At 39.5% G+C, this 21,266-nt stretch overlaps 1 protein-coding gene across 2 annotated transcripts in view; it reads right to left on the minus strand.

Moving 5' to 3' along the window:
- nup214 (nucleoporin 214) overlaps positions 1-21,266 on the minus strand; it is a 124,745-nt gene that overhangs the window by 44,237 nt on the left and 59,242 nt on the right. Inside the window, exons 18-25 of one of the 2 annotated variants that reach the window (XM_072240327.1) lie at positions 19,461-19,564; positions 18,310-18,486; positions 16,726-16,811; positions 14,392-14,475; positions 13,063-13,293; positions 8,918-9,046; positions 4,118-4,205; positions 775-850 (exon numbers count right to left, since the gene is read on the minus strand). In XM_072240327.1, the coding sequence (XP_072096428.1) occupies positions 775-850; positions 4,118-4,205; positions 8,918-9,046; positions 13,063-13,293; positions 14,392-14,475; positions 16,726-16,811; positions 18,310-18,486; positions 19,461-19,564 (975 nt within the window). Of the gene's footprint in view, positions 1-774; positions 851-4,117; positions 4,206-8,917; positions 9,050-13,062; positions 13,294-14,391; positions 14,476-16,725; positions 16,812-18,309; positions 18,487-19,460; positions 19,565-21,266 lie in introns of both variants that reach the window. The other variant, XM_072240326.1, reaches the window with a different exon arrangement.

Here is a 21,266-nt window from a genome sequence, read left to right on the forward strand (position 1 = left end):
TTTGAAACTTAAGTGGAAAACTGCAGCAGTTACATGTGGAATTGCCAGACAATACTGTGGGATGAATGGTATTTCAATTGTATTTCCCATCCTTTGCTACTGGCTATCTTTATTCTACTGCACCATCCTACGAGATCTTTGAGAGGCCTGGCTTGTGTGGCCAATTTTCAAACTCATTTCCAATATTATAGGACAAGTTACATCCACTGCTATGAACATTTGATCACACATCCCGGTTATAGTGAATTGCTTCTTCAGCACCCATATACTGGGCCTTAGCGTCACTAGGAGGTGGGGTGTAGTCTTTCTCTCCCAATTTAATTTAATTCTACAATAATTTCCCACTCAGGATCAATAAAGTACTTACTATTATTTTTACTACTATCTGTCCAATTGGCTACTAAATATGGTTGGAGTACAGAGCTCTGACTACTGCATGCAGCATTTGCTGTTCAGCATACATACAGCTCTGTGCTGTAGCTTTTCAGTGACCTTGGTTTCGGATACACTGGTGTTGTTCCTGGTGCACCTTTCTGCATTTCTCATTGACAACTTCCTTAATTACTGCCCTTGATTGTCAAGAAAGTTTCAAGGGAACATATGCTCTATTTCAAGTGACCACACACAAATGCCAAATCAGCTTCCCTACTGCTGAATGACCACCATCAAGAATTTCCCACTCCCAAACGAACATTGTACAGCAACTTGATAGCAGTCAAAAACCTCTGTACAAGAAACAGATTTTTTAAAGAGATAAATAAACGGTAGCTTTACTGGTTTGATCTGGTCTGAGGGTACTTTCGTCAAGTCCTGATGAGTAACATCTGCATTTGAGACTGGTGTAGATGCACTGAGGAGAGAGCAAACAGCATTGATTAACAAAATACTGCACTGAAAATGCCTCTGAACATACAAATGCCGAACATTAAGTCACTTCTATTCCACTCACTGCTGAAGACATCTCAAATATTTGCGTGCACAACTCTCCGGTGAAAAATGATGTTGTATCTGTTAAATAGGGGCTGTGGACAATTCTGATTTGATGAAGAATGGACGTAAGATCACAGAGGAACATCTGTAGAAATTTCTGAAACGCCCGTCCGCTGCTGTCGTTACTGTGTGGTCAGGAATCTTTTGGAGGGTAGGCCTCAAAATCCCCGGCCTTGTCTGCTTTTGGCGACCGAGAAAGAGGTCGAATCGCTGGGACAGAGATGGTGCTCAGTACTCAGTGTCGGACAGCTGATCAGAACTCGAAGTTTTCAGATGACTCAGAGTCGGACTGTGGTCGGCATGGCAGCAAGAGTTTTTCTCCCCCCTCCTGTCTGCGTGAGATGTGGGACATTTGAGAAACTATGAACTTTACTGTGCTCACGGACTTTCTTCATCAAGTTATGGTATTGTGCACTGTTGTAACTATATGTATAATTATGTGGTTTTGTCAGTTTTTTCAGTCTTGGTTTGTCCTGTTTTTGTGATATCACACCGGAGGAAATAATGTATCATTTCTTAATGCATGCATTACTAAATGACAATAAAAGGGGACTACGTGTCTTCATAATCTAAATATTCATATTTATGTTTAAGAAAATCATAACAGTTTCTAAAGAGAAACAGATGTGAATAAACTCTTTTCGGACTTCCAGCTGGGTACAAATATTGATTTTAACTGATGCTTTGATGACAAACTCAGTCTTCATTAGGGATCCGTGGAAGCCCGAGAAGAGTTTATTCATCATATATAGCAGGAAAGCACTAGATCCATTTTTTTAGAAATAGACATGCTCATATTTGAAACAACCAAAATATCTGAAAACTGAAAATTAATCAGGTGTCTGTTGTGACTCTCAATAAAGTCAACAGATTGGAAGTCCAAGTCCAATTGTAGAATTTCAGCACACCCCTCAGATCATCATTCACCCATGTCAAATTGAAACAATATCCTTAATCTAAAAAAAGGCATAAAAGTGCATTGCAAGAGCATTATCAAGAAGCTTTTCCACAAAGTGATACATTAGAGTGAGTATCTCAAAGCTTGGGAAATGAGTAAGATTTCAAGGAATGTTTAAGGAGAGAAAAACTGGTATAACAGTTTTGGGAGGGAGTAACAGAATCTGGACAGAGTTCAATGGTAATGGTAATGGGAAGCAAATAAATAAATCAATCAATCAATCAGGATCCAGAGGTCAGAATTGGAAAGGTTTGCTGCAAGAGGTTATAAATAAGGCAACGTGACACTATGATGAGATTTAAAAACACCTGAAAGAACTACAAATTGTGGAACCAGTATCCAGCTAAAGCAATGTAACCTGAGCTTTGCATACATAGGTTTCACAAAAAAGCAATATACAAGTGGTTTGCAATGCCAAACAACTATCACTTGTGCTCAAATGACCAAAGAATTTCTAAAAGATCGGATTAGATGCTAGATAGAAAAATAAAGATTTGCTTTACATTGCACTTAACATTGTTTTATTCTAATAGTTCAAAGCTAAACTACTGACAAGATAAAATAATGGACTAGAATAACTGCAACCTTCTCTATTCTAACAGGTTTTGTGACACACTGCAATATATAAAAAAAATTAAAATGTAGATCTGAAATCTGAGGTAAAAACAGAAAATTCTGTGAACACTAAGTTTAGTCAACCCAGTTTAGGCCTCAGATATTTAGTGAGTTTTCCGGATATCTGGTGAAATTAAGAATGGACTACGTTTGGAGTATTTGGTACAGTTCTAGGTGCCTATGCTATATGAAGGATGTTGGTGTAGTGGAGAGGGAGCAAAGCAGAATCATGAGGATGCTGTCTTGGATGAAGCTCTTCAGTTGTGAGGAGAGACTGGATAGACTGTCTTGGAGTGGAGGAGGCTGAGGGAGGATCTGATTAAGGTATACAGAATAACATGGGTAAAGATAGTGGGTATAGTCAGAAAGCCTTATGTCATGGCAGAGTTCTCTAAGATTAGAGGACCCCCGCCTTCTGTAAGGGGATAAGAGGTTTCACCCAGAGCACAGCTGGAATTTGGAACTTGGCAAAGTGGATGACAGAGGGATATATCTAGACAAACACTTAAATCACCAATGCATAGGAGGCCAAGGACCAAATGCTGGTAAAATGGTGTTGATGAAGGTGATGAAGGGTATGGTGGTTTGAAGGACCTTGATATATGATGTGTGACTCAAAAACTCTGAGAAAACCACAGGGAAAAAAGTGAACTGAGGTGATTAAAAAAACACGCTGAGAAATAATAGAAATAAGATTTAAAAGACCAAGAAACTGTAACAAGAAAGGCTATTTATTTATTTTACTTATTGAGGAACAGCACAGAACAGGTCGAGTCGAGCCACACAGCAACCCCGATTTATTTCTAGCCTAATAACGGGACAATTTACAATGACCAATTAACCTACCAGCCAGTACATCTTTGGACTATGGGAGAAAATGCGAGCACCTGGAGGAAATCCACACTGTCAAGGGGAGGATGGACAAACTCCTTACAGGCCGCGACAGTAATTGAACCCTTGTTGTCTATATTGTAAAGTGTTGTACTAACCACTGCATCACCATGCTGCCCTGCATATTTGTACTTTGGTCCATGTACTGTAATACTCAATACTACTGGGAATCCCAGCTCAACAGAATACACAGGTCTTGGAAAGGCAGCATTGCAGGTTCAGGTGGTGATAGCAGGATTAAAATGTTTACTTGATGATTTGGATTAAACTTGCATTCCCTAAAACACTGATGATTAAGAAAGTGGTCACATTGAAAGCTTTAAAATGATAATAAAAAAGTTGTAAACATATTTAGAAAGAAAGAATTTCTTCCATTCAGAATAAAGGTGCACAAGATTAGAGCTACACTGTTTAGGGTAACATCATGAGGGTTTGTAGAAATTTGGAACTCTTCTCCTCTAAAAATACAAAAATTAAATTTTTCAAAACTGAGAATATGTATGTGGAACAATGGTGATAGGGGAAAATCAACGTAAAGTTACTTTAATTAATGGAAATGGCAATTATTGAATTTATAAATTGAAAAGAGTGAATTCTGTCCGAGCAATAATATTAATTTGCATCTCCATCTATTTATCTCAAAGAAGAAATGCTGCAGCTTACCTGATGATAGTTGACAGGCTCGGAGTTTGGTTTGTTTCTTTCAGCATTTGTGCATTGATTAACTGAGAAGCATTCTTCACTGCCACTTCTGTGAGGGAAGCATTTGGAATTAAATTTAAAAGGAGTACAAATCAAAGTAAATAATCATTCAATAAAGTATTAATCTGCAGTTGCTAATATTGTACATCTGAAATGCTATAAAAATGAAGAATGTGGTCACACATGCTGAAGCTATAGAAGACTTGTATTACCATAATTTGACCATCTTCCAATTGCACAACATGGAATTTCACATACATTTTGTATACAAGATGTCCTACGCATCTGATATAGTCAGCTTGAACTGCATAGTACTTCATTTTCATTTTTAAATCTTTTTATTATTATTGAAAATCAACAAAAAATACATTAAAGTAGTCAAATCAACAGATTAATATATACAATAAGAGTTAAACTATCAAATAACTGATTAACCAAGCTAAACAGTATACCAATAATAATAAGAAAAAACAAAATGTTAAAACTATTATTTTTTGGAAAAAAGAACTCCTACTAACTAAAACAAAAAAAATCCCTACTAACCAAAAAAAAACCATTAGGAGAACAACCCCGGAACTATACGCCATACAAGCTTCCATAAAAGAAAAACATCAATCCGCCAACCAAAACTAATTCCACAAGAATCAGAAGTGGACCACCTTAATTAACTCAAATCAAATGACAGTAGTGGGTTCGACTTCTAATTTTCTCCAAACATCACCTGAGAGAACCATTATATCAAAGTGGGAGCAGAGGCATCTTTCCATTTCAATAAAATGATTCTGTTTCAAGAAGGTCGATTGATGTCTTTTGAGAAATTAGGAACTAAATATTCTCTCTCACACTCCCATTTCTTGCAATATCTTCAGGTCAGACATTTCTTACAAGAATATTTAAGTTATTTTCCATATATACAAGATTCTGACCTGTTAGACATTATTTTAAAAGTGAATCCTTTAGTGAAAGGTTTTATTGGGAAAATTTATAATTTATTATTACAACAGTATAATTATCCTTTACTTAAGATTAAGCAAGATTGGGAAAGAGAGCTTAACATGACCTTGATAACAGAGGATTGGTTGCAAATTTTGAAGTTGGTTAACTCTTCTTCGATTTGTGCCAGTCACTCTCTAATTCAATTATTTGACAAAGGAGAGACTGTCTAAAATATTTCCTAATGTTGATAGTCAGTGTGATAGATGTAAAATTGAGACGGCTACATTGACACATATGTTTTGGTCGTGTTCTGTATTGAAACAGTTTTGGAAATCTAGTTTCTCTATAATTTCTAAAGCTTTAAAAAATAATTTCTAAAGCATAGTATTCCATATGGGCTTCTGGTCATGCAACAACTTCATTTTAAAAACTATGTTTTACTTCCTTCCAAATCCTTGGATGGACTCACTTATTCCTTATCCCTCAAAAACCCTTCACCTCAACAGCAGTGTATTCGTCTAATGCTGATCTCTTACACATGATCAGTTTTCATTACCCCTTCATCTCAGTTTTCCAAAGCATGGTCTTGAGGTTTTCAGTACTATTCAAAATTCTCCTTTTATGCTTTGGGTAGTCTTGGACTAAGTATCCACATGAATCAGTAAGAACAATGCATCTTATCCAAGGCATTGAGAAAATTCTTGAAACTTTTTCTCTGAACATCCGATGACCTCTTCTTGTGATGGAGCTTTGAATTTTCTAGTTCTGGCTGTGGGCATGTGAACGATATGGCCTACCCAACAAAGACAATGGAGTGCAACTCAGGGCTCACAGCTGAGTATATCGTGCTAGGAAGGACACTGATATAGACTTGTTTATTCAAAGATTCACTTATTACTCAAAGTATACAATTCTGAAATTCTTCAGTTCTCTCAGTAGCCAAGAAACCAAGAAGGAAAAGAAAGGCAGCACAATCATCAACCCCTAAATCCCACCTCCCCACAAACAAACAAAAACAGAACAGGCACATCAATCCCCAAATCCCTCCTCCTGCACACTTGGTGGTTGTCTCTCGGGGTCCGAGGAAGACTAAACATTGTGCAGTCATCTGTGGATATGCATGTGGCTTCGGAGGCCGAAGGCTGAAGCACACATGCGGTTGCAGGTTGGACATGGAATGGCGGTTGTTAGAACAGATGCATACACAGCTTTGTGGTGTTGGTCTCGTGCTGCTGCAAGGCACTGATTTCGGTCATCCTCAAAGTCAGATGCAGCTTTTCTGGTCGGGGCATGCCACGCAACCCTGTCAGCTGCGGACAGGGTTGTCGAGGCTGGAGGTCTGCCCATTTGATGTACGATTTCAGATTGTCTTTGAATCTTTTTTTGGGGCAGCCCTGATTGCGACTGCCATGCTCAAGCTCACCATAGAGCAGCTGCCTGGGGATTCTTGTTTCACCCATGCAGATTACATGGCCAGTCCAGCGTAGCGGGGCCTGGAGGATCCTTGCCTCAATGCTTGTGCTGTTGGCTCTGTCAAGGACTTCTTGGTTGGTAATTCGGCCCTGCCATCGAATCCTCATGATCGACCACAGAGAGCGTGTGTGAAACTGCTCCAGCTGTTTGATGTGCCTGCGGTACAGAGTCCAGGTTTCGCAGCCGTACAGGAGAGAGGTGAGGACCACAGCCTTGTACACCTTGAGCTTGGTTGAAAGCTGAATGTCCTTGTGCTTCAGAACTTTGACACGGAGTTTCCCGAGTGCCTGGCTGGCTTTCTGGATCCTTGCTATGATCTCTTTGTCAATGGATCTGTCACTGGAGATGGTGCTTCCTAAATACTTGAAGCTCTCCACATTCTTCAGGACAGTGCCTTCGATGGTAATGCATGGCTGAGGAGGGTGACTGTTTGGTGCAGGTTGTAGGAGAACTTCTGTCTTACAGAGGCTGATTGTCAGGCCGAACAGCTTTGAGGCTGCAGAGAACTTGTAGACAATCATATGCAGGTGGTCCTCCTGGTTGGCCATGAGGGCACAGTCATCAGCAAACAGGGCTTCAGTGATGAGCCTCCTCAACGTTTTGGTCTTTGCAGCAAGGCATCTCAGGTCAAACATCGATCCATCTAGGCGATATCTTATGTAAATACCCAGGTCTAGGTCCTTAAGAGCATGCTTCAGCATTTGGGTGAAGAAGAGGTTGAAGAGCACTGGTGCTAGAACGCACCCTTGTTTTATGCCATTTGAAAGTCTCAGATGGGGAACCATCTGAGAACACTTCTCTTGCCATACCATTGTGAAGCAGGCGGATGAGTGTAGTGAATTTCTGCGGGCAGCCAAGCTTTCTAAGGATGACCCACAGCGCGTTTCTGTTGACCATGTCAAGTGCCTTTGTCAGATCAATGAAGACAGAGTATAATGTCATGTTCTGTTCCAGGCACTTCTCCTGCATCTGTCTCACTGCGAAGATGTTGACAGTGCTGCGTTCGGGACGAAAGCCGCATTGCGACTCGGGAAGGTTCTCTTCTGACACTGTTGGAACCAGTCTGTTGAGGATGATGCGGGCAAGGATTTTTCCGGCAAAGGAAAGTAATGAGATGCCTCTGTAGTTCCCACAGTCGGTCCTTGAACCTTTATTTTTGTAGAGGGCGATTATCGTTGCATCTCTGAGGTCAGGGAGCATCTCTTCTTCTTTCCAAATGCTAGTCAGGGTGCTGTGGAAAGCCTCGAGTGACTCCTTGCTGAGTGCCTTGTACAGTTCAGCAGGTATTCCATTCTTGCCAGGCGCCTTGCCACTGCTCATCTGTGTGACAGCCTTCTTGACTTCATCCATCGAGGGAGGATCATCTAGTTCCTTGTGAATAGGCTGCTGGGGGCTTTTGGTCCAGAGCAGACTGGTCGACCGATGAAGGGTGGTTCAGGAGCTGGCTAAAATGCTCTTTCCATCTGTGTTGGATGCTCTCTGTCCTTTAGCAGTGTGGTTCCATCAGCAGACAACAGTGGAGATGAGCCAGATCTTGAGGGCCCGAAGATCATCTTGATGGAGTTGAAAAGCAGCTTTGAGTTGTTGATGTCGGCGAAGCATTGCACCTCTTTAGCTTTCCTATCCCACCACAGGTCATGCATCTTGTGAATTTCCCATTCTCTTGGAGCCAAGGATTGGCTTGCACCCCATCCAGCAGCCTGCCTGCTACAAGGTTCCTGCACATTGTCTCTGCTTCATGGAATCCTCTTGGAGACTACAGAGCACTGGAACATCCAAACGATCTGCAAATTCCTGTATTCAACTTGATGTTTTAATCGTCCTTGTCACTTTAATTAGTGAACAATGGAATCTATAATCAGCGAAATGGGGTCAAGTATCGGCTCGTGCACCATCCTGCAAGCTTCTTGCCAAGAGGTTCGCTCACACTGCCTCCCAGAATCCTCTTGGAGACTACAGAGCATTGAAGCATCCAAATGATCTCCAAACAGCAAAAAAAAATCCATCAATTCCAGAATCACATTCAAGACAAGAAACAAATGTAGAAGACAAACAAAGTGAAAAAGATGGTTTCATGATCTATCCAGAAGTTATCAACCAAAGGAGCGTTGTACGCAGGCGCCATCTTGACTGGAAACTGTTCTTGCAGTGAATCTGGAAGATTTTGCAGAGACAGTGTAACAGAGGGGTGTCATCTCATGGCAACCAGGTGAGGTCTCTATCTGTGGTATTGAAATTGGGTTTTATTTATTTTATACATTTATGACGATCTCCAAACCAAGATGTAACCCATAAGTTTGCCATACTCCCTCCCCAATAATGTCCCATCAGTAACAACCTGCAGTTGCCTACCTGCTGCGAGATTAGTCATCTGTCTCCGAACAGCTGCCTGAGCAGCAGCTTGGGCAGCTGGAACGCTGGTGACTGGCTTCTCAGGGACAAGCAGTCCTTGCTTCACCATCTTGCCTGTTGGCTTTGGAACTACTTGCAATGGGCAAGTCATTGGAAAGAAAATAAATTAATAAAACAATCATATGCATTATTTATCAACATTTTAATTTTTGATAGTGCCCTCAAATTGTCAAAAGTTCAAAGACTTCACAGAAGTGATTACAAAACAGAATTTGGCAGGTATACCTACTTAAAATACTAAGTTTTAAAGAGCATCTTAAAAGAGGAAAGACAGCTTAGGAAGACAACTAATGGACAGGGCAAAACAAAACAAATTAGAGATGCACAAGTTAGAGACCTTAGCATATTGTATTGCAAATGGGGAAACAGGCTTGGTTATGCATGAATGAAGTATCATTTTAATGCTGATCACAAGGCACACAGATCACAATCATAATCATGACATCATTTTGGAAGAACTGAAGTTTACAAAGGATAAAAACAGTACACTAGCTGGAGGTGTATTAAAATAAAAATGAAGATAACCACATCAAATATGCATATTAACAGCCATCAGCTTGTTCACCTTGAATCAGTCAGTCCTCAAGTTGAACTTTACTACTGGATATAGTAAATGGTAAAAGTTTAATCATTGCAAAATGGAACTTTGATTCTTTTGTTTGTTAAATTTAAGGGATTGACACAGGCAAAATAAAAGCGACTCCTCAAATAAAATGAATTGGCACAATGCCACTGGCTGATTCTTTTGTTTTCTTCTTCATTCCTGTGTTAAAACAATCTTTTGATCTGAGTTGGTGCTGCTTTAAAAATATAATAGCTGAGAGACGTGCAAGTAGGCTTTACCCTTCAATTGCAAGTACTGACTTGGAATTAATAACTAATAAAAGCAAGTATCTTATAACCCTCTGCAAAGTTGAAACCTTTCCATGTGGAATTGTGGAATTGAGGAATGGGAAAGGTGTAGTGACGCTTATAGGGATGTATTATAGACCAACTAATGGGGACCAAGAACTGGAGGAGCAAATTTGTAAGGAGATAGCAGATATTTGTAGTAAGCACAAGGTTGTGATTGCGGGAGATTTTAATTTTCCACACATAGACTGGGAAGCCCATTCTGTAAAAGGGCTGGATGGTTTGGAGTTTGTCAAATGTGTGCAAGGTAGTTTTTTGCAGGAATACATAGAGGTACCAACTATAGAAGGGGCAGTGTTGGATCTCCTGTTAGGGAATGAGATAGGGCAGGTGACAAGAGGTACGTGTTGGGGAGCACATCGGGTCCAGTGATCACAATACCATTAGTTTCAGTATAATTATGGAGAAGGATAGGACTAGACCCAGGGTTGAGATTTTTGATTGGAGAAAGGCTAACTTTGAGAGATGCGAAAGGATTTAGAGGGAGTGGATTGGGACAATTCGTTTTAAGGGAAGGATGTAATAGAGAAATGGAGGTCATTTAAAGGTGAAATTTTGAGGGTACAGGATCTTTATGGTCCTGTTAGGTTGAAAGAAAAGGTTAAAAGTTTGAGAGAGTCATGGCTTTCAAGGGATATTGGAAACTTGGTTCAGAAAAAGAGAGGGATCTACAATAAATATAGGCAGCTTGGAGTTAATGAGATGCTTGAGGAATATAAAGAATGTGAAAAGAATCTTAAGAAAGAAATTAGAAAAGCTAAAAGAAGATACGAGGCTGCTTTGGCAAGTAAGGTGAAAATAAATCAAAGGGTTTCTACAGTTATATTAATAGCAAAAGGATAGTGAGGGATAAAATTAGTCCCTTAGAGAATCAGAGTGGACGGCTATGTGCGGAGCCAAAAGAGATGGGGGAGATTTTGAACAACTTCTTTTCTTCGGTATTCACTAAGGAGAAGGATATTGAATTGTGTAAGGTAAAGGAAACAAGAAGGGTAGTTATGGAAAGTATGACAATTAAAGAAGAGGAAGTACTAGCACCTTTAAGGAATATAAAAGTGGATAAGTTTCTGGGTCCGGACAAGATATTCCCTTGAGAGAAGTTAGTGTGGAAATAGCAGGGGCTGTGACAAAAATATTTCAAATGTCATTAGAAACGGGGATGGTGCTGGAGGATTGGCATATTGCTCATGTGGTTCCATAGTTTAAAAAGGGTTCTAATTGTAAACCTAGCAATTATCGGCCTGTGAGTTTGACGTCGGTGGTGGGTAAATTGATGGAAAGTATTCTTAGAGATGGTATATATAATTATCTGGATAGACAGGGTCTGATTAGGAACAGTCAATATGGATTTGTGCGTGGAAGGTCATGTTTGACAAACCTTATTGAATTTTTTGATGAGGTTACTAGGAAAGTTGACGAGGGTAAAGCGGTGGATGTTGTCTATATGGACTTCAGTAAGGCCTTTGACAAGGTTCCACACGGAAGGTTAGTTAGGAAGGTTCAATCGTTAGGCATTAATATCGAAGTAGTAAAATGGATTCAGCAGTGGCTGGATGGGAGATGCCAGAGAGTAGTGGTGGATAACTGTGTGTCAGATTGGAGGACGGTGTCTAACGGTGTGCCTCAGGGATCTGTACTGGGTCCAATGTTGTTTGTCATATACATTAATGATCTGGATGATGGGGTGGTAAATTGGATTAGTAAGTATGCAGATGACACTAAGATAGGTGGCGTTGTGGACAATGAAGCAGGCTTTCAAAGCATGCAGAGAGATTTAGGCCAGTTAGAAGAGTGGGCTGAAAGATGGCAGATGGAGTTTAATGCTGAAAAATGTGAGGTGCTACATTTAGGTAGGACTAATCAAAATAAGACATACACGGTAAATGGTAGGGCATTGAAGAATGCTGTAGGACAGAGGGATCTAGGAATAATGGTGCATAGTTCCCTGAAGGTGGAATCTCATGTGGATAGGGTGGTGAAGAAAGCTTTTGGTATGTTGGCCTTTATTAATCAGAGCATTGAGTATAGGAGTTGGGATGTAATGTTGAAATTGTATAAAGGCATTGGTGAGGCCAAATTTGGAGTATTGTGTACAGTTCTGGTCACCGAATTATAGGAAAGATGTCAATAAAATTGAGAGAGTACAGAGGAGATTTACTAAAATGTTGCCTGGGTTTCATCTCCCAAGTTACAGAGAAAGCTTGAAGAAGTTAGGTCTTTATTCTTTGGACCGTAGAAGGTTGAGGGGGGGACTTGATAGAGGTGTTTAAGATTATGAGGGGGATAGACAGAGTTAACGTGAATAGGCTTTTTCCATTGAGAGTGGGGGAGATTCAAACAAGAGGACATGAGTTGAGAGTTAAAGGACAAAAGTTTAGGGGTAACATGAAGGGGAACTTCTTTACTCAGAGAGTGGTAGCTGTGTGGAACGAGCTTCCAGCAGAAGTGGTTGAGGCAGGTTCGATGTTGTCATTTAAAGTTAAATTGGATAGATATATGGACAGGAAAGGAATGGAGGGTTATGGACTGAGTGCAGGTCGGTGGGACTAGGTGAGAGTAAGAGTTCGGCACGGACTAGAAGGGCCGAGATAGCTTGTTTCCGTGCTGTAATCGTTATATGTTATATGGTTATATGAAGGTACCTAATACATAAGAAAGAGCAGTTCAGTTAATGAGTTGTACCAGAGATGTTCGTGTATGCAAGATCTCATTGAAACTTCTACAGCTGGGAAGTCAAGAAGAGAAGAAAGGGGTTAATCTATTGTACAATTTATAGGATCCTAGGCCAAGACATTCTTACTCAAATTTAGCACAAGTTTTAGTAATAGTGTAGTTCATTGCATGCCTTATTTCCTAAACAACTGATGTATAAAAATAGAAAAAATTTTCCCTCACTGCATTGTTTAAAAGGTTAGGAGGGTTTTCTCGAGCAGTATTTGTATCTCCATCAATTCCATATACTAAAATAAAATCAGAAACAATTATATTGCTACTTATTTCACTGCTATTTGTAAGAACTTATGCTTAAGTTGGCTGCTACATTTCCATGTGCCAATAGTGACTGCATATCAAAAAACGTTATATTATTTGTAAAAAATAATTTGGACTTTGAGCTGGGAAATTGCAATACAAAACTTTCATATTCCTTCATGTACCTGAACTGTAAAACATACCTGCATGGACAGGGGGTTGAACTTTGCTAAAGGGAGTTGACTGTGCAGTGATTAATGCTGGTGTGAAGGATGACTGTCTTGCAACCGGGGAATGCTTGAATGATGCCTCCTCTGGTTCTTCAGTCTGAATAACTGCTTTTTCTGGATGTGGCAATGCAGAGATGGTTTGATTTGAATCCTCCAACTCCTCATAACATTTTGGGGATAGAAATGCAGACCTGGACAAATTAGCTATAGGAGAGAATGTATTTATATTAGATAATTTACATGTTGTCTATGACACAAAGAGTTAAGAGCTTTCTTAAAAAAAAACAAACAGCAGAGACTGATTTTAAAATTGTCTTCAGTGTTTACAGCATTCTGCATTAGCATTAACTTGAGTTTCCTGATGTACACATTAAGGTGGTAAGCGCTATTTATAGTATTTTTAAGAACTTTCCACTGACCTTCCATTGGGTTTCCAACTCCTCTCAGTCATGCAAGTATAAACTGCAGTTGTCATTAAAAGCAAACAACTAATCCACATCAAAAGGGACCAGGAGGGTTTAAGTGCACAAGGTGATTTGATCTACGTTTGAAATATATTAATGACCATAGCATAGAGGCTACCACACCAGTGATCACTGATTAGAGTTCAATTCCTGCCACTGTCTATAAGGAATTCTCCCCATGACTACGCGCAGTTCATCCAGGTGCTCCAGTTTCTTCCCTCATTCCAAAAGACTTTGGTTAGGGTTAGTAAGTTGTGGGCAGGTTACATTGGTGCTGGGAGAAAGGCAAACCTTGCAGGCTGCCCGCAGCACAATCCTCAGACTGTGTCGGTTGTTGACACAAAAACAATGCATTTCACAGTATGTTTTGATAAAATATGACAAATAAAGATAATCTTTAGCTGTAATTAAATTCTAATTAAAAGTCCTGAAAATGCAATTATATACACGGTGATCACTGCAGGTGGATTTGAGTGGGTGGTTTACAAGGGTTCAAATATTAGATCACATTAGCTGCATCAACTCCACAAACATCCAGGAGATCTGCCCATACTTATCCTTACAATTATGTCTCACTGAAGTGAAAATTCACAAGCAAACACAGTCATTTCTGCCAGAACAAAGCTCTTAAGTCATGGAAAATGTCAGTTTTGAAAATAGTTATAACTTCCTGGCTGATGTCAGCACAGATATTATCATGAGTTACCCACAAGCTATACTGACCACTACATTGGCCAATCAGGCTGAAATAAATATAATTCTACTCTAAAACAATGAACATTTGTGCCACCAGCTCCTCTTCGACCTCATTGTGAACTTTCCAGAATACGTGCATTACCTGGTGCAGTAGATCGTACAGGAGGAGTCTGTCTTTTTGAAAGGAAATTCCGTAGCTGAGATTGCTTCATTGGAGATACTTTGCCTGAAAATGTGGGGGAAAAGGCATAAAAGGCACTGCACATAATTAGGAGGTGTAAGTCAACCCAGAGGTATTGATTCAGTTCTCAGAATTACACAACCTAGCCTTTGAGATCAAGTTGACAATGAAAGAGCTTCTTCCCAAAACCCTGCATTGCTGAGATTTTAAGTTCTTTACAATCCACTTCCACCACCCTCTGAAGGCAGCATACATTGGATAGCAATTATCAATATTTTAAACGTGCATTTCCTTGGCCTTTTTTGCTCATCTTAAACCTGAAGCATGTTTTCTCATTCTTTCTATCATTCTGAACACCTCTAATCATTCTCCCTTAACCATTTCTCCATAAAAGAAATTCCTCATCGCTCTACCATTCTTGGAAATACCCTCTGCAGCCACCCCAAGGTCCAGGCGTTTTTGCCTCCACATGCCTTATCCATAATGAGGAACAATTATTTACCCAAGATCCGACCAGTGAAACAAAGTTACGGATTTTATATTCTTTTATCTCTATTGATAAAGGAAATAAATTCCAGACTTTTCTTTGGGTTATAATAAAAAGCTTAACCAACTTGTACCACTGTCTTTAAACCCCAAGAAAATGATCGGACCAATGGGTGGTAGCATCTAAACAGATGATGTTAATTATTTAACATCTGCACCTTTTCTTAATGACACATTTAACATTTACTTGTCTCTTATATCATCTAGAGTTAACCAGCTTAAATAAAAAGCTGCACTGAAATGTTGAATTGTCTGTATTCTCCATGGATCCGGGAGTGGCTATTGATACTTTCAGTATTTGGTTCTTTTTATTGCTGCTTTTGAAAACCTATTCCATGTGCAATATGGCCCTTATATCTAAACAAGTTTATAAGCACTTCTCTGACTGCAAAACCCTAATGACCTGTCCATGCACAAGGGTAGTAAAACTAACAAGAGCAAAGCAGCTGCAGCGAAGTTTTTAAACACAGGCTAAGTTCATTTGGTGCAGCCTTCATGATGTTGCTATTTGCTAGGTAGACATTCTCCATCAATGTTCTGCTTCTGAACACATCCTTCATTCTTCAAACACTGACTCTCTTTAGATTCTCCCCCTTAATCTCACCCTATTCCTCAACGTTCAGCTATAATGATTCAGCTTTAAAGATCAGCATTTTTCTCTCCAGCAGCCTGCTCCCCAACTTTGCTCTTCAAATCCAAACTCTTCAATCATACTTCTTGGTCAGCATCTTTCTCTCCCATCTTTCCATAGCTCAAGCAACTTTTTTGGTCAAACTGTAAAGATTAATTGAAAATTCTACAAGTTCAATTGCAACCTTCTGCATGTTAACTGAGGCACTGGACACCAAAGAATATTCAGTGAAGTTCCACTAGTAAGTAGAGAGATGTCATTATCCTGTTGTTAACACAACCTAATTATTAGTCATATATTGTTATGTGATCCAAAATGCCAAAGCAGAGCTTTATTTCTTCTAATGAACATTACCTTCACTGAAATACGAATCTAACTTTTATGCCTAAATCTCTGGATTGAGTCTGGAGCCTACAACCATTTATTCAGACCATATTGGTAATTGGTTTATTATTGTCACATCTAACGTCCATTGCATGTGCAATACCTGGAAGAAAATTGTGTCCCTTGCAATCCCTGCATTCAAACCCCCTTCCTTCTGCAGACACAATACCTCAATGCACCAACAGCCAAGTGCAGTAGAGAACTGAGTTCATTGATGTCTAATGAAGTACGGTAATTCCTTCCCATCCTGTTCAGTGATTCAAATGTACACAGTTTCCATTCTATTCCATGTGCAACATGGCCCTTATAGCTAAACAGTTTATAAGTATTTCACTGGCTGTCAAGTGCAAAACCCTAATGACTTAAGGGTATAGCAAAAGCAAATTTCTTTCTTTACACTACAAGACCTGTCCGTGCACAAGTATTGTGATCTGCAGCAGGCGTACAGGTCAAGTGTGTCCATCCAACTCTTCCCAATATCTGCCTCAGCTTTGCCCATTCTTTGCAGAGAGGAGCATTACATGATACTAGCACAGATCAGCTTAATCAGCATGGAGATCCCAAGATCATCCAAAATGGGTGTGTTAATGATAAAATCAGATCCTTAAAGATCTTGCCTATGATATGAAAGCAGGTACAGTGTTTGTGATGTTGTACAAATAAATACTTAAAAGTTCTCTTCAAATATATAATCACCATCACCACAAATAAATCAGGAAAAACACACGATTTACCAGGGCTACTTGGAGTTAGCTTTGGTGCAGAATCCAAAGTAGTTTTCACCAGAACATTGCGAAGCATCTCCAGTTCTGTATTCCAGCTGAAGGAAAAGAGCACAATGAATGTATACTAGATGGAACGCAAATTTATTAATGATTCATATTTTGATGAGGAAGACAAACTTGTAAACGCTTTCAAGACTGCAGTGACACAGTGACTCAAGTAGTATCGCCTGCACAAATATTTTCTGGACATAACCAGTTTTTTATCTATCCCAGGACTGCCAAAGAGCATTTACAATATTCTTAAAGATCCATTGTGATAGGGGAATCTCATACCTCTTAAATTTAATACCATATTAAATACATCAACTCCGAAGCCAAACTTCATCTAGTCATCAATATCCATGCAATGCAATTCTGCAACAACAGGAACTGCGCCAAGTTACCAATACTTTCCTTGAGTCAGCAATCCACCTACAAAAATAACTTGAAGAGCATCACCTCGTTCCAATCAGGTTTATAAGCTGGAAGACATAAGTATCTTGACAACTGTTGTCAAGGATAATAAAATCTACACTTTTAAAAACACAGCACTGCTGAAACTGAATAAAGTCGAGAGGTTGATGGGTCAAACAATATTGCAGGTTAAGAAAAATAACTTCCATTTATCAGCTCAAGGTTAGGAGAATTCATCCTTCCTCAATGCTCCATTAATCAATTTATAAGAAAGTTTCAGAACTCTTTCAGTAGGCATACCACTTGCAGATGGAAATTCAAAAACCATTCATAGAAAAACAAAACTCCAGGCAAGCCCTAACCATCCCCTCAAGTGCCAAAAAGGAAGTGTTCAGCACATCGTGCAAAACAAAATCCAGATACTATCATGGCTGGTTAACTTCTTTTAGGAGGGCATACATTGTGAAGGTTGATTTATAAATGAGCTTCTACAACTCTTATTATCTATTATACAAATACAAAAAAAGGTAGAAAGTGCAGATGCTGGAAATCTGACAGAAGAGCAATAAATGCTATAAACACCAAACAGGTCAGGTAGCAGCTGTGGAAAGAGAACCCGAATTAAAGCTTCAGGTCAAATACTCCTTGGCAATGTGTTTTTCATAAAGTCCTTTAAGCTGAGATATTAACTCTCATTTCTCTTTCCACAGATGTTCCCTGACCTACTCTTTCCAGCAGTTTCTGATTTCATTTTTGGTTTATATAATGATCTCAATGCTTTACAGCTCGAGATATTTTCAAAGGTGTAATGGTAGGGAAAACTTAATTTCAATTGTGTCTACTAAAGTCTCACAAACAAGAACAAGATAATGACCAGACTACCCTTCCCTTCCTCTAAATAGGATTATATGATTTTTGTGAAATCCTAAGCAGACAGACAGAATCTCTAACATCTCATCTCTGATGGTGTAAACACAACCTCAGGATTTCATTAGACTAGCCCAACGTATACGGTCTGGAGTGGAGCTGGAACCTCTATCTCTCACAATCAGAGATAACTGCACAATTGTCCAAGTCACAAGTGAAAAATTAATGCAACACAGAGAATCTTATTCCTGACAAGAACATATTGAAACATACCATTGGTCACTCAGACATTTGTCATTGGGCACACACCACTTGGAGGTCTGATTATATAAACGGAGATTCTGCAGGCTGTTTATCAATTCATTTATCTTCTTATCCTGCTGGTTAATAACCTCGTGATGACTTGCCAATGCATTAAACAGTACTTCCCTCTCTGGTAGAAGCAAGTGCCTGGAAGGAAAGAGTCCAAGTTTAGACAACAGTAAAGTAGAACCCACAAAAGCTGATATACGAAGAAGAAAATCGGCAAACTTTGTATAATGAGACCACACACAGTAATGTGCATAGTTCTGATTTCATGTTTTCAAAAGGATGGCAAGGCACTGAGAAGGTTTAACACAGGCTTTCAGCCTGGGACCCCAGAACTGAAGAGACCAGACACCTTTATAATCAAGGTGTTATACTGCTTAGCTTTCAGTTACACACATGTTTCCTCCAGTGCTCTACTTCTTTGGTTAGCTGACTTGTTCCTAGAATTAGAGCACAAATCACTGGCACCATTAAAATTTGGATGGGGACATCAGCAGCAGCAAAAAAAAAGCTGTCAGTAACCGCCTTGAAGAGGATTTATGCAAAGATGTGTTGCGACATTCTGACATCTCCCCTTCTCCAATCTTCTTATCATACTAGTATCCAATAGCAAGGACATGGCATTTCCAATCATGCAGCACAAAATGCTACACAAATGGGAAATAGTAAACTTAAAAAGCCAAATAGCAGGATCTTGCTAAGAGTGTCTGGTTCTCTCCTGATTTGAGGATAGTTGTATTCATATAACTATTTACCTTAGTACACGACACATTGCCTTGACTCCTAACCAGCAATTACAATATGTATTTGCTGTTTTAGGACAGGAAATGCAGTTGGCAATTCGTGCTCAAACACCAACGGGATGATTAAGTAATCATTCTCCTCACATCCCACCCCCAATAAAGTAAGTCTTCTCGTCCTGATCGTTACTTTCCCCAAAGGGAACAGGCAGGGCCCTAATTTTGAAATCATGTAAAAAAAACGGTTGCATCTCCAACAGTGCAGAATATTAAAGTCTCTGGAGTGCAGATTTGAAAACTGCCTGACCCTGAACCATAGCCAAAAATGATTATGAAACTGAAGCAGATTTCAAAGGTAACATTAAACCCCCTTACTTGTGTTTCTTGTTCTTTTCCTGGTATTTCTCCCATTCCAAATCCAGCATATTATTAACGCTTTGTACTGCAAACTTCACGTATTGATGCAGATAGCGTATTTCCTACAAATCAGAAGGGTCATCAAGATTATTTTAATATTTTTCTCCAATCATATTCATAGAGCAAGAAAAAGTGCTTGGTAAGTATAAAAGAGCTAACAGCTAAATTACTTTCACATATCACTGGATTCCCTTTCCTGTGCAAATGACCGGGCTACTTTATTTTTGCATTCTGACTGGACACAGGAAGATTCCTCTGAAGTTCAATGGAACAGGAACATTTAGGTATCAATATATTGAATTTATGGTCTGGAGTCAACCTAAATATTTACTCATTGCTTGTCTTGTCTCAACTCTTTACTTGTATTCTGTACAACACTGAGATTGCTCTTTGTCAATGATGTAAAGACTTTGATGAGATAAGCAAAGGTTTACTTTTATGGGAACAAAACATAATTATTAATGGTACATTATTGAATTGCTAATCCAAAGGGGCCTAACTGGTCAGAGTCTGCACATTCAAACCCCACTACAATTGCTCCCATAATCTTAGTTTACCTGAAAACAAACTAGAAATTAAAAAGAATGGTATCTGCCATCCTTTTCCCAATATACCAGAGAAAACTCTAGGGCCCTACACCTATGAAGTCCTTAACTGTTCTGCCAAGACATTCAATTGCACCAAACCTGGTACATTAGCTCAATAACACAGCCACTCACTACCTCCTTCACACGACAACTATGCACAGGTAATATAAATGCCAATCTTTCAGCAACAAGCACCTGAGATTTTTTTTTACTTCAAAATCTGCAGAATAGTGGTTCAAGTATAGTATGCAAGAATTGACTTTGGATTTCTAAGGCTGAGCATTTTATATGTTTAAAATTCAAAGGAATGGAGAGCCTCGTATTGTGCAAGTTGCTAGAGTCCAGGTAAGCAGTGAGGCAAATCAATGAAAAAGTCTCCAACCATTTGGAGTGAGGCTAAGAATAGAACCCCACTTCAGAATGTTTACAGTATAGAGGGTGCCATGCCCATTCTAGCTCAGCTCTATGTAACAGCAAATCAGCTAACCCCACCCTTCTGACCTTCTCCCAGGAGCCCTCAATCTTTTTTTTGCTTTCAGGTATTCAGTCAACTCCTTCAATTGAATCTGCTCCCATTTCTATGGCACAGAGGTGCAACTAGCAGGACTGCTGTCTTGCAGCTTCAGTGACCTGTGTTCAGTCATTACCAACAGTTCTTTATGTAGAATTTACACAGTGACCACATGGGTTTCTGCTAGGTTCTCCCATTTCCTCCAGTATCTCAAAGATGTGCGAGATAGTAGGTAAGCTGGCCAGTGTAAATTACCCCTACTGTGGAGGTGAGTAACAGAATTAAAGGGAGGTGCGATGGTGGGTTAGGGGATGACAGGAATGTAAGAAGAATGAAATGGGCTAATTGGCCAAGATGGTCAGTGCAGAATCACCAAGCCAAAGGGTCTGTTTCCATGCTGTATGACCCCATACCATAACCTTTACCATCTCTGCTAGTGCCATCCAGACACTGTTGTTTTCCTCACATCACATTGGGTTCCTTTTCCAGTCATTTTCAGGCTATGTGCTGAAGCTCTTGCACCATCTTTTTCTTTCTCTCTTTTCTCCTCTCTAATGTCTTTATAATTTTAAATACCACTATTAAAATCCCTTGCAATCTTCTGTTTGAAGTAGAACAATTCCAGCTGCTTCATTCTGAAGTTCCTCTGTCTTGAAGTCTTTTAGC

The sequence above is a fragment of the Mobula birostris genome, chromosome 22 (assembly GCF_030028105.1).
Source record: "Mobula birostris isolate sMobBir1 chromosome 22, sMobBir1.hap1, whole genome shotgun sequence".
In the NCBI taxonomy this organism is placed as follows: domain Eukaryota; kingdom Metazoa; phylum Chordata; class Chondrichthyes; order Myliobatiformes; family Myliobatidae; genus Mobula; species Mobula birostris.